At 46.0% G+C, this 13,842-nt stretch overlaps 1 protein-coding gene across 1 annotated transcript in view; it reads right to left on the bottom strand.

The window, feature by feature from the left end:
* Positions 1-5,862: 5,862 nt before the first annotated feature.
* LOC106574198 (bcl-2-related ovarian killer protein homolog A) overlaps positions 5,863-13,842 on the bottom strand; it is a 42,704-nt gene continuing 34,724 nt past the window's right edge. The window contains exon 4 of the mRNA XM_014149864.3: positions 5,863-8,934. Coding sequence (XP_014005339.1) covers positions 8,809-8,934 — 126 coding nt within the window. The 3' untranslated portion in view covers positions 5,863-8,808. The remainder of the gene's footprint in view (positions 8,935-13,842) is intronic.

Genomic DNA, 13,842 nt, shown 5'->3' with positions numbered 1-13,842 from the left:
AACAATTCACAAAATGGCACAAACACCAAATTTTGATTGTGCATGCAGAATTCTGCAAAAACATCCTCTGTGTGCAACCGTAAAACACCAAATAATGCACGCAGAGCTGAATTAGGACGATATGCGCTAATGATCAAAATCCAGAAAAAAAGTTATACAACCATCCAACAGGAGCGGGATAGGTGGAAAGGAATTAGCAACATCTAAACACATGGTTTCCAGACATTATTATAAGCCATCTTCCCCTAAGCAGTCTACGCTGAATGAAACCCAATCTAATCATGAGAAAACAACAACAAAAACATAATTACTGAACACATTGGAAAGAACTAACCACCAAATAAAGGAAACAGGAACGCTATTTTGCCCTAAACAGTGAATACCTGATAATCGTGACAGGACCCAAAATGATGGAAAGCTTTGACTATGTACAGACTCAGTGAGCATAGATAGCCTTGTTATTGAGAGAGGCAGAGCTGACAGGCTATGTGCAACACTGCCCACAAAATGAGGTGGAAACTGAGCTGCACCTAATTTCCTGCCAAATGTATGACCATATTAGAGACACATATTTCCCTCAGACCCACAAAGAATTTGAAAACAAATCAGATTTAGCTTCTTAAAGTTGCCAGGATGTCACGTGTCTATACTAATATCAGTACACTCATAATAACTTAAGCATTACAACATTTTTATTCGATCAAATCAACATAAAAACACTTTTGTTGAGCAAATTCGACACTCGCATTGAACCCCATACAAAAGTTCCTTGCTTGGTGGGCGAAACAACGAAAAATCGCCACCTGCTGGAGGGAGACAGATTTCCCACCGACTCGGGCCTCTCTATATCCGCGTCTCATCCGGTTTATGCCTTCGTCATTAGTTACCACAGCCACGAAGTTATAAACGCGACTATTTCTACAATATATCTTCTTATAATGTGAGAATTTAAACCTAACCCTGACCTTAAAAATAAATGTATCCAATACTGCTTATGTATAACCCTAACCTTAAATTAAGAGCAACAAGTACATTTTTGTTTTCATTAATGTTTACGATATAGCCAATTTTAACTTTGTGGCTGTGGTAACTAGTGGAAACCGGTTTATAATAACCAACATCACATGAGCACAAATGACGTTTATAAAACCTGCATCATCATGATCTGACGTTGTTATCGTCATACAGATGAGCACTGTGACAGTTAATAGTCCTAATGTTATTTAAATCAATATACAATCAACCGTAACAGTGGTCATTTGTATGAAGATGACAAAGTCAGATCATGAATGATTCCTTGTTCAAATAGGGATCGCTGGTGTGTGTGTGTGTGTGTGTGTGTGTGTGTGTGTGTGTGTGTGTGAAGCTATGTAGAAAGGTGTTCTGAATTAAAAAAAACTTCCCTACTCCTACCCCCCCTTCTCTACTCCTACCCCCCTTCTCTACTCCTACCCCCCTTCTCGACTCCTACCCCCCCTTCTCTACTCCTACCCCCCCTTCTCTACTCCTACCCCCCTTCTCTACTCCTACCCCCCTTCTCTACTCCTACCCCCCTTCTCTACTCCTATCCCCCCTTCCCTACTCTTATCCCCCCTTCTCTACTCCTACCCCCCTTCTTTACTCCTACCCCCCTTCCCTACTCCTATCCCCCCTTCCCTACTCCTATCCCCCCTTCTCTACTCCTACCCCCTTCTTTACTCCTACCCCCCTTCTTTACTCCTACCCCACTTCTCTACTCCTACCCCCCTTCTCTACTCCTATCCCCCCTTCCCTACTCCTATCCTCCCTTCTCTACTCCTATCCCCCTTCTTTACTCCTACCCCCCTTCTTTACTCATACCCCCCCTTCTCTACTCCTACCCCCCCTTCTCTACTCCTACCCCCCTTCTCTACTCCTACCCCCCTTCTCTACTCCTACCCCCCTTCTCACTCCTACCCCCCCTTCTCTAGTCCTACCCCCCCTCTCTACTTCTACCCCCCTTCCCTACTCCTACCCCCTTCTCCACTCCTATCCCCCCTTCCCTACTCCTATCCTCCGTTCTCTACTCCTACCCCCCTTCTTTACTCCTACCCCCCTTCTTTACTCCTACCCCACTTCTCTACTCCTATCCCCCTTCCCTACTCCTATCCCCCCTTCTCTACTCCTACCCCCCTTCTTTACTCCTACCCCCCTTCTTTTTTCCTACCCCACTTCTCTACTCCTATCCCCCCTTCCCTACTCCTACCCCCCTTCTCTACTCCTATCCCCCCTTCCCTACTCCTACCCCCCTTCTCTACTCCTATCCCCCTTCCCTACTCCTATATTCCCTTCCTTACTCCTATCCCCCCTTCCCTACTCCTATCCCCCCTTCTCTACTCCTACCCCCTTCTTTACTCCTACCCCCCTTCTTTACTCCTACCCCACTTCTCTACTCCTACCCCCTTCTCTACTCCTATCCCCCCTTCCCTACTCCTATCCTCCCTTCTCTACTCCTATCCCCCTTCTTTACTCCTACCCCCCTTCTTTACTCATACCCCCCCTTCTCTACTCCTACCCCCCCTTCTCTACTCCTACCCCCCTTCTCTACTCCTACCCCCCTTCTCTACTCCTACCCCCCTTCTCACTCCTACCCCCCCTTCTCTAGTCCTACCCCCCCTCTCTACTTCTACCCCCCTTCCCTACTCCTACCCCCTTCTCCACTCCTATCCCCCCTTCCCTACTCCTATCCTCCGTTCTCTACTCCTACCCCCCTTCTTTACTCCTACCCCCCTTCTTTACTCCTACCCCACTTCTCTACTCCTATCCCCCTTCCCTACTCCTATCCCCCCTTCTCTACTCCTACCCCCCTTCTTTACTCCTACCCCCCTTCTTTTTTCCTACCCCACTTCTCTACTCCTATCCCCCCTTCCCTACTCCTACCCCCCTTCTCTACTCCTATCCCCCCTTCCCTACTCCTACCCCCCTTCTCTACTCCTATCCCCCTTCCCTACTCCTATATTCCCTTCCTTACTCCTATCCCCCCTTCTCTACTCCTACCCCCCTTCTCTACTCCTACCCCCCTTCTCTACTCCTACCCCCCTTCCCTACTGCTACCCCCCTTCCCTACTCCTACCCCCCGCTCTACTCCTACCCCCCTGCTCTATTCCTACCCCCCTTCCCTACTGCTACCCCCCCTTCCCTACTCCTACCCCCCGCTCTACTCCTACACCCCTTCTTTACTTCTACCCCCTTCTCTATTCCTAACCCCCCTGCTCTACTCCTACCCCCCTTCTCTACTACTACCCCCCTTCCCTACTCCTATCCCCCTCCTCTACTCCTACCCCCTTCTCTACTTCTACCTCCCGCTCTACTCCTACCCCCCTTCTCTACTCCTACCCCCCTTCTCTACTCCTACCCCCCTTCTCTACTCCTACCCCCCGCTTTACTCCTACACCCCTTCTTTACTCCTACCCCCTTCTCTACTACTACCCCCCTTCCCTACTCCTATCCCCCTCCTCTACTCCTACCCCCTTCTCTACTTCTACCTCCCGCTCTACCTCTACCCCCCCTTCTCTACTCCTACCCCCCTTCTCTACTCCTACCCCCCCTTCTCTACTCCTACCCCCCCTTCCCTAGTCCTACCCCCCGCTTTACTCCTACACCCCTTCTTTACTCCTACCCCCCCTTCTCTACTCCTATCCCCCCTTCCCTACTCCTATCCCCCCTTCTCTACTCCTACGCCCCTTCTTTACTCCTACCCCCCTTCTTTACTCCTACCCCACTTCTCTACTCCTATCCCCCCTTCCCTACTCCTACCCCCCTTCTCTACTCCTACCCCCCCTTCCCTACTCCTACCCCCTACTCTACTCCTATCCCCCCTTCCCTACTCCTATATTCCCTTCCTTACTCCTATCCCCCCTTCCCTACTCCTACCCCCCGCTCTACTCCTACCCCCCTGCTCTATTCCTACCCCCCTTCCCTACTGCTACCCCCCCTTCCCTACTCCTACCCCCCGCTCTACTCCTACACCCCTTCGTTACTTCTACCCCCTTCTCTATTCCTAACCCCCCTGCTCTACTCCTACCCCCCTTCTCTACTACTACCCCCCTTCCCTACTCCTATCCTCCTCCTCTACTCCTACCCCCTTCTCTACTTCTACCTCCCGCTCTACTCCTACCCCCCCTTCTCTACTCCTAACCCCCCTTCTCTACTCCTACCCCCCGCTCTACTCCTACTCCCCCTTCTTTACTCCTACCCCCCCACTCTACTCCTACCCCCCCTTCTCTACTCCTACCCCCCTTCTCTACTCCTACCCCCCCTTCCCTACTCCTACCCCCCGCTTTACTCCTACACCCCCTTCTTTACTCCTACCCCCCCTCTCTACTCCTATCCCCCCTTCTCTACTCCTATCCCCCCTTCCCTACTCCTACCCCCCTTCTCTACTCCTACCCCCCGCTCTACTCCTACTCCCCCTTCTTTACTCCTACCCCCCCGCTCTACTCCTACCCCCCCTTCCCTACTCCTACACCCCTTCTCTACTCCTACCCCCCCTTCTCTACTCCTACCCCCCCTTCTCTACTCCTACCCCCCTTCTCTACCCCTACCCCCCGCTCTACCCCTACCCCCCTTCTCTACTCCTACCCCCCCTTCTCTACTTCTACCCCCCGTTCTACTCCTACCCCCTTTGGTCCATCCTGTGATTACTTGTTAATCTCTTTTCCCTGCAGCTGTCACCTCCCAATCAATCACATTTATTTTATAAAGCAGTGCTTTACAGATACCCAGCCTAAAACCCCCCAAAACAAGCGATGCAGAAGTACAGTGGCTTGGAAAAACTCCTTAGAAGGCAGGAACCAAGGAAGAAACCTAGTGAGGAACAAGGCCAGTCCTCTTCTGGCAGTGCCAGGTGAAGATTTAAGAGTGAGGCATATGGCGATATTGATCTGGTATTGATGTCGACCCAATATCACCATCTGCCGGCCTTTGGGCTAGAAGTACATGTGGCTATTAAGGTCAGATAGTAAACCAAGACGTTTAGATGTTCATAGATGACCAGCAGGGTGAAATAATAACCATGAAGGTTAAAGTGTGTAAAAGTTTAACACCTCAGTAGTCAATGTCAGTTGTCTTTTCATAACCAGGCATTCTGAAATTCAAGGTCCGTGAGGGAGCATGGCCGGGTGAATCAGGTCAGGGGTCCACGGCAGCAGGCAGGACAGCAAAACTTGATCAGCAACACGACCAGGAACAACTAGGAATCGTCAGGCCAGGTAGTCCTGACAGAGAGAGTGAAGGGGTATGTGAGAGAGCATAGCTAACATTTTACATTTTAGTTATTTAGCAGACGCTTTTATCCAGAGCGACTTACAGTAGCCAACGCATACATTTCATAATTTGTTTTCTTCTCCGTACTGGTCCCCCGTGGGAATCGAACCCACGACCCTGGCGTTGCAAACGCCATGCTCTACCAACTGAGCCACACGGGAGCTAAGAACACACAGTACAACTGCCCTGTTATTACTTGTACTAGCTGCTTTTAATGAAAAGTATCATTATGTTGAGCCACATCTCACGTTTTATTACATTTTCTATGGGGGAAGTTTTATTATTTACTACGGTAACGTTCAAACATCTTTTTAATACCATACACATATTTAATCTGCATCCTACACTTTTACCAATATGACCTGAATGAAGCTTCTCTCACATTCCAATGTAGAAAAACGTTTGGTGATATAAATATGTTGGACGCTAGATGGCAGTAAATCATGATAGGATAGCTATTCAAGAATGCATATGGCAGACTGACTATTTGGGCCATTCACTTGAAAGTAGGCAAAATTGGTAGCTATCCATTTTCAATGTATGATACGGACAATTAATGAAACCAATTAAAACAAATGCTGAAATATAAAACATTTTATTTTCTGAAGACACTCAAGTGTTGCATGCCAAATATAATATATGTAAGCTACTGTGTAGTTATTCATGAAATTAAAATAACTTGTAGAATAAAACAGACAAAAAAAATGTCTGAATGGGATTTTAAGTTTCAGACGATGGAGTGATCCATAATAGCACAATATTCTACAAAAACAGTCCCCCCCCCCCCCCACACAGACACACACACACACAAAATCTGGGGGACTTCTATAAATCCACACACTCGTCACATAAATCAAATCAAATCTTATTTGTCACCGAATACAACACCTTACAGTGAAATGCTTACTTACAAGCCCATACATGAAGCATGCAAACAAACTTTATAATCAAAACTATATTTCCATCCAAACTGAGGAATTGATCATTATTTCACTTAGTGAAGTCCATTATCCTTTGCATTCATCTGACCATCATCAATACAGAGATCATAAAATCACAACGTCACGTCCTGTATTTTTCGGTCATTCTTATTTCCAGCCACTAGGGGCTGAAAATTCTGCTTTATTTAGAAGCACTGGGAGAATCTCAATTGCTATTTCTTTGAATCTTCGCATTCTCTCTCCTCGCCTCCTTCTCAAAACCAATTGGATGAGAAGTTCAGAGGTCCCTCCGCTCTGACCTGCTCATCCAATGGGTTTTGAGTAGGTGAGGAGAGAGGACGTGAGGAATCAAGGGAAATAGCGATTGAGATTCTCCCACTCTGTCTGGGCCATATGCTCAAATTTATACAAATATTCCATTGCTTTAAATTGAAAAAAATATATGTTTTTATTGCCTTGAGCAAGTAGGGATCTTTACTCGTCAGGCATGGCTTTAACTGATGAAAGCGATCAGCTGCTTGGCAAAACACTTGACGTGTATGTTTGCTTTAAATTGAATATTTGCCCAGGAGTAAAAGACGGGTTGGTTGTTTAGCAACAAAACCAACGCATGCACAACTATGGGGCAAAACAGACGTGGTTGGCTTGGATTGTTAACAACATGTAAACTATATTTCATCTACAATGTTTATTGAAAACATAAATAAAGTTGCACAATGAGCACTTGTTGTCTCTCAAATACATCGTTACTGTTGTTGGCTAGCTAGCAAATATTAGCCATATAGGCATAGACGTGACATCAGTCAAAACACCTCAAAACAAGACATGGAATCAAGAACAAGATCAAAACGAGCCACTTACGATTGCCCAACATGCCAGTTTCTTGTCATTGTTGCTAGCTGTCTGGCCATCCAGAATCAGGGCAGTTTCTTGTCATTGTTGCTAGCTGTCTGGCTATCCAGAATCAGGGCAGTTTATTGTCATTGTTGCTAGCTATCAGGGCAGTTTATTGTAATTGTTGCTAGCTGTCTGGCTATCCAGAATCAGGGCAGTTTATTGTCATTGTTGCTAGCTGTCTGGCCATCCAGAATCAGGGCAGTTTATTGTCATTGTTGCTAGCTGTCTGGCCATCCAGAATCAGGGCAGTTTCTTGTCATTGTTGCTAGCTGTCTGGCTATCCAGAATCAGGGCAGTTTCTTGTCATTGTTGCTAGCTGTCTGACTATCCAGAATCAGGGCAGTTTCTTGTCATTGTTGCTAGCTGTCTGGCCATCTAGAATCAGGGCAGTTTATTGTCATTGTTGCTAGCTGTCTGGCTATCCAGAATCATGGCAGTTTATTGTCATTGTTGCTAGCTGTCTGGCCATCCAGAATCAGGGCAGTTTCTTGTCATTGTTGCTAGCTGTCTGGCTATCCAGAATCAGGGCAGTTTATTGTCATTGTTGCTAGCTATCAGGGCAGTTTATTGTCATTGTTACTAGCTGTCTGGACATCCAGAATCAGGGCAGTTTCTTGTCATTGTTGCTAGCTGTCTGGCTATCCAGAATCAGGGCAGTTTCTTGTCATTGTTGCTAGCTATCTGGCCATCCAGAATCAGGGCAGTTTCTTGTCATTGTTGCTAGCTGTCTAGCCAGCTAGAATCAGGGCAGTTTATTGTCATTGTTACTAGCTGTCTGGCTATCCAGAATCATGGCAGTTTCTTGTCATTGTTGCTAGCTGTCTGGCTATCCAGAATCAGGGCAGTTTCTTGTCATTGTTGCTAGCTATCTGGCCATCCAGAATCAGGGCAGTTTATTGTCATTGTTGCTAGCTGTCTGGCCATCCAGAATCAGGGCAGTTTCTTGTCATTGTTGCTAGCTGTCTGGCCATCCAGAATCACAACACACGTCCTTCTGCCTCTTAGAAGCGCGTTTTTTTTTTGTGTGACGTCGTCAGTTAACCAGTCTATGTAAGCATAAAGAAAACAAGGAATGTGACAGAGAGAGCTATAGAAAAACATAGATCCAGATATAGAATAAATAGAATGGGCATTCCCATTCAAGTCAACGGTTAACTCTATGGATCAGTATGTATAGACTACTACCTCATAATACAGCTGGAGAATCTGTACTTGTACGTCACAATAATACTGTCAAGCTAAATCATAAATACCCTTGTTCAAAGCAGACGTAGCTAACGAGCTTATTCACATTGATGTTCCAATGCCGGTGCGTTTGTTGAATTTGTTTGTGAAGGCCCCAAGGTGCTCGTCAGTGGCAGTGGCAGAGGTTCAGTGCAAACTGCTGCAGGTGCATAACAACAACATATCTAAAACTCTAGAGGAGGGATGGCTGTAGCTCAGACAGACGCCGGTTGGCTTAGTGCCAGTCTGTTTGGGCTATCATGACAACTCCTTGTCACTCACTTGTCCTGACAAACTCCTTGATTGAAAACACACAAACAAACATGTTTGGCTTGACAATGACAGCAATAGAGTTGTCAGGAGCTCGAACAGATCTGGGACCAGGATAAGGCTCTCCTGTCCTACACTGGCGGATGGGGCAGGATGTCCATCGTGTGGCCGTGAATCAACTCATCCTCCGTTGTCACTTGTCCCGGAGCAGGTAAAACACCATGGCCTTCAGGTAATGTCCACAGGCGCAGGTAGCAGACACCAACCAATGGGAGCGGAAGCTGGGGTCCGTGTTCACCACGCACTTTGTGATATCAGCCTATGAGAGGAGAGAGAGTGGGTGACAGTCAGCCTATGAGAGGAGAGAGAGTGGGTGACAGTCAGCCTATGAGAGGAGAGAGAGTGGGTGACAGTCAGCCTATGAAAGGAGAGAAAGTGAGTGACAGTCAGCCTATGAGAGGAGAGAGAGTGGGTGACAGTCAGCCTATGAGAGAAGAGAGAGTGGGTGAATGTCAGCCTATGAGAGGAGAGAGACAGCATCACTCAGATACTGCACGTCCCAATTACTCAGATACTGCACGTCCCAATTACTCAGATACGGCCGTCCCCCGCGCACGTCCCAATTACTCAGATACGCACGCCCCCCGCGCACGTCCCAATCCTCAGCTGCACGCCATACTCGCGCACGTCCCCAATTACTCAGATACTGCACGTCCCAATCCAGCTGCACGCCCATTACTCGCGCACGTCCCAATTACTCAGATACTGCACGTCCCAATTCTTCAACCTTCTCCCAAAGTGTGCAATTGTATACTTCCCATCGTGGATATACCAACAGTGGACACTCCCTCCAGCCAATGATTACAGTAATCAATACTTTTAAATCCAAGAGGGGACATGTGTGCAAGAAGGGTGGAGAGTCAGGACACAGACATGGGACCTCTGAGGGAGAAGGGTGGAGAGTCAGGACACAGACATGGGACCTCTGAGGGAGAAGGGTGGAGAGTCAGGACACAGACATGGGACCTCTGAGGGAGAAGGGTGGAGAGTCAGGACACAGACATGGGACCTCTGAGGGAGAAGGGTGGAGAGTCAGGACACAGACATGGGACCTCTGAGGGAGAAGGGTGGAGAGTCAGGACACAGACATGGGACCTCTGAGCAGAAGCTGGGCACTTATGACTTCACAGGTCAAAGTTTTCACAGGCAGTTGAGGGATGCCCAATATACCAGTCAATTTCCTTTACACAGGGAGTGACCCTTTAACAGTAAGTCTATCACCAATGAATACCAAATAAATTACCTGCATTAACAGGACGATATTATATTACAAAAATGTGTTTGAGACATGCCGCTCTACTCAAATAGATATTATCTAGACTAGAGGTCAGGTTAAAATGTTTAAAAAACACGTTTACATTGACCATGTCCAGAAAAAAAAAGTAGAAGGAAATATGGCGAACGTGCAAGTATGCAACGTCCCAATCAAACAAAACACTGTGATCTTAACAACGCATATTTCAAAATACCACTTGTGACAATTGGTCAAAAGGTTTTGACTGGCAATAAAAAAAAAAAATACATGATAAGGAGAAGAAGAAGAAAAAAAAGGAAGAATACATGGAGACTAAATAAGCAGGCTACATCAACACAGTTCTACTATCTGATAATAGCAGCCGTTTCCTTCTCAATGTTGTGGTATGTTTTTTTTTTTTTTTTAAATTTTTTATCAGCAACGTTTCCTGACCCTTTCAGTTTTTTTTTGTAAATCGGTTAGTGCCTAAGAATTTCTGTGAAATGTACAGTATGGCAACTTGAATGTTACAAAAAAAAGACAACTAGGTCTAGAATTGGGGTAAATGTGCACCTAATTTTACAAGGTTGTAGTTGGTTACACAACACATTGTGTTCCATACTAATCTGATAAAATGGGTCAAGCTGTCTTGAGAAACCAGAGGACTCGACAACGTTCCGGGTTTAAGGAGTTAGCAAGGTAACTTTGGTCAACTCTGAGTTCAACTCGGGATAACCAATCATAGGAATGTTGCTTGCCTTTTAGCCAGGTACATTTCTATGGCAACGAATCCTTCGAGAACTAACCTGGTCCAGGGCAGGCTAACTCAGGGCTAACTCTGTTTATCCTGCATTCAGAACTAACCTGGTCCAAGCAAGGCTAACTCAGGGCTAACTCTGTTTATCCTGCATTCAGAACTAACCTGGTCCAAGCAAGGCTAACTCAGGGCTAACTCTGTTTATCCTGCATTCAGAACTAACCTGGTCCAGGGCAGGCTAACTCAGGGCTAACTCTGTTTATCCTGCATTCAGAACTAACCTGGTCCAGGGCAGGCTAACTCAGGGCTAACTCTGTTTATCCTGGATTCAGAACTAACCTGGTCCAGGGCAGGCTAACTCAGGGCTAACTCTGTTTATCCTACATTCAGAACTAACCTGGTCCAGGGCAGGGCTGCCTTAACCAACATCCACATCCAAGGCGCCTGGGGAACACAGGGTTAAGTGCCTTGTTCAGGGGGCAGAACAACACATTTTTTTACCATGTCAGCTCAGGGATTCAAACCAGCAACCTTTCAGTTATTGGCCCAATGCTCTAACCACTAGGCTACCTGCCGGCGTTAACAGCTACCTAACGGCATTAATGAAACGTAATAAAATAAAGACGTCACTTCTAAGGGCCTATTTCACAACATAGTCTGGTGAATATGCAAGATCACGTTTCTTTCATTTTGATTTCTGCACAAATGGAAATGTGGCACTGACTCGTCCATGGATTGAAGTTTCAGCATTGTTTCAATAAAGAGTTCTGACTTGCCCATAATATTTATGTTTCAGCATCGCCTCATTGAATAGTTTTGGGGGTCGACTAGCACTCGTAGTTACAAGCCTGCTAGAGTTAGCCGACAGGCGGAAGAGCAATATCCACGGTCGTAGCACAGATGAAGCCTAAACTGGAATGTGAAGCTAACTGAAGCTAGTTCATTTCAGAAAAGCCTGGGTAGTTAGCTAGTTAATTTCTGAAAAGCCTGGGTAGTTAGCTAGTTAATTTCAGAAAATCCTGGGTAGTTAGCTAGTTCATTTCAGAAAAGCCTGGGTAGTTAGCTGGTTCATTTCATAAAAGCCTGGGTAGTTAGCTAGTTAATTTCAGAAAAGCCTGGGTAGTTAGCTAGTTAATTTCAGAAAAGCCTGGGTAGTTAGCTAGTTAATTTCAGAAAAGCCTGGGTAGTTGGCTAGTTAATTTCAGAAAAGCCTGGGTAGTTAGCTAGTTCATTTCAGAAAAGCCTGGGTAGTTAGCTAGTTCATTTCATAAAAGCCTGGGTAGTTAGCTAGTTCATTTCAGAAAAGCCTGGCTACATCTAGCTACGTACATAGTATACCCTTCTGGTTTCAACTGGAACCTGCAGAGATGAGGCCAGAGGAATGGGATTAGGTCACGTGGACCTCTTTCATTATCTTGGCATGTTTAACTTCCAATGGGCCATTCCAAGGGTTTGTGTCCCAAATGAAACCCCTATGGGTCCTGATCGAATGTAGTGCACTACATAGGGAATACGGTGGCGTTTGGGACACAAACCCAGCCCTGGTGTAGAGGGATTCTTGGTTGATTTTTAAGCTTTGCCAACAAAGCGGATCTAGGCCACGGCTCCTTGCCAGGCCTCCTCTCTGCTCTGACTACCAGTTGAGCACCACACTTTGCTCTTTACAGATTTTTATCAGATGTTCTCCAGAGCAAGACTATTATTGAAACATTCTTTGGAGTTTCTTAAAGTAATGGCTCAATTAAATTCAACTCCATTTCCGGATGTTTTTTTAAAGTTTATTTTTAATTTTTTTAGAAATATCTATTACAGAGTTAACAAAAACACAATGCCTTTTTACTATGTACAGAACAGAGAGTTTTGTTTTTGCACAGTCATGATTGTGTTGTTTTCAGGCTCTTGTTTGCCTCAGTTTAATTTAGCTATTCTCTCAGTGAACCCGTTCAGGACCCGTTCAGGAACCGTTCAGGTCAGACCTGATAGGTGGGTACAACATAGGGAAACACATACAGCTGTCATAGTCAATGCACAATGTATCTGTAGAGAAAAAGAGAGAGAGAGAGAGAGAAAGAGAGAGAGAGAAAGAGAGAGAGAGAGAGTGAGAGAGCGAGAAAGAGAGAGAGCGAGAAAATCGAGAGAGAGAGAGAGAGAGAGAGAGAGAGAGAGAGAGAGAGACAGAGCGAGAGACAGAGCGAGAGACAGAGCGAGAGACAGAGCGAGAGAGAGAAAGAGAGACTCTTAGAGAACAAAAAGGTGCTATCTAGAACTTAAAAGGGTTCTTCAGCTGCCCCCATAGTGCATGGATACTAGTCAGAACATATAGTATGTATAAGGACAAGAACAAGTTAGGAAACAGAAAGAGAAGTTGCATTGCTCAGCTTTGACCTCTTATGTAACAGGCCTATGGTTCAGTGATTGACTAAGTCCCTGGTTCGTTTAGTATAGTTGATAATAGATAGGTGCTATTTTAACACAGACTTGTACACTCATTATTGATTTGCCAGATGACAGACTCAGTACGAAGACGGTCATAGTGGACAGTAAGAAAGCCTGGCTACATCTAGCTACGTACATAGTATACCCTTCTGGTTTCAACATTACGGTCATAGTGGACAGTAAGAAAGCCTGTGCCTGCACTCTTAGGGGGGAAAAGGTTCTACCTGAAACCAAACAGGTTTTTCCAAAGGGTTTCAGGTAGAACCCATAGGGTTCTCCTATGGGGGCAGCCGAAGAACCCATTTCGGGAACCCTTTTTTACAGGCTTTCTTACTGTCCACTATGACCGTCTTCGTACTGAGTCTGTCATCTGGGAAATCAATAATGAGTTCTGACTAGTATCCCTGCAGTACTACTGACAGGGTTCTGACTAGTATCCCTGCAGTACTACTGACAGGGTTCTGACTAGTATCCCTGCAGTACTACTAACAGGGTTCTGACTAGTATCCCTGCAGTACTACTGACAGGGTTCTGACTAGTATCCATACAGTACTACTGACAGGGTTCTGACTAGTATCCCTGCAGTACTACTAACAGGGTTCTGACTAGTATCCATACAGTACTACTAACAGGGTTCTGACTAGTATCCCTGCAGTACCACTAACAGGGTTCTGACTAGTATCCATGCAGTACTACTGACAGGGTTCTGACTAGTATCCATACAGTACTACTAACAGGGT

This window comes from Salmo salar, chromosome 16 (genome assembly GCF_965601325.2).
Source record: "Salmo salar chromosome 16, fSalSal1, whole genome shotgun sequence".
NCBI lineage: Eukaryota > Metazoa > Chordata > Actinopteri > Salmoniformes > Salmonidae > Salmo > Salmo salar.
The sequence above is the reverse complement of the archived record's forward strand: the minus strand, read 5'-3'. Positions and strand labels throughout refer to the sequence as shown.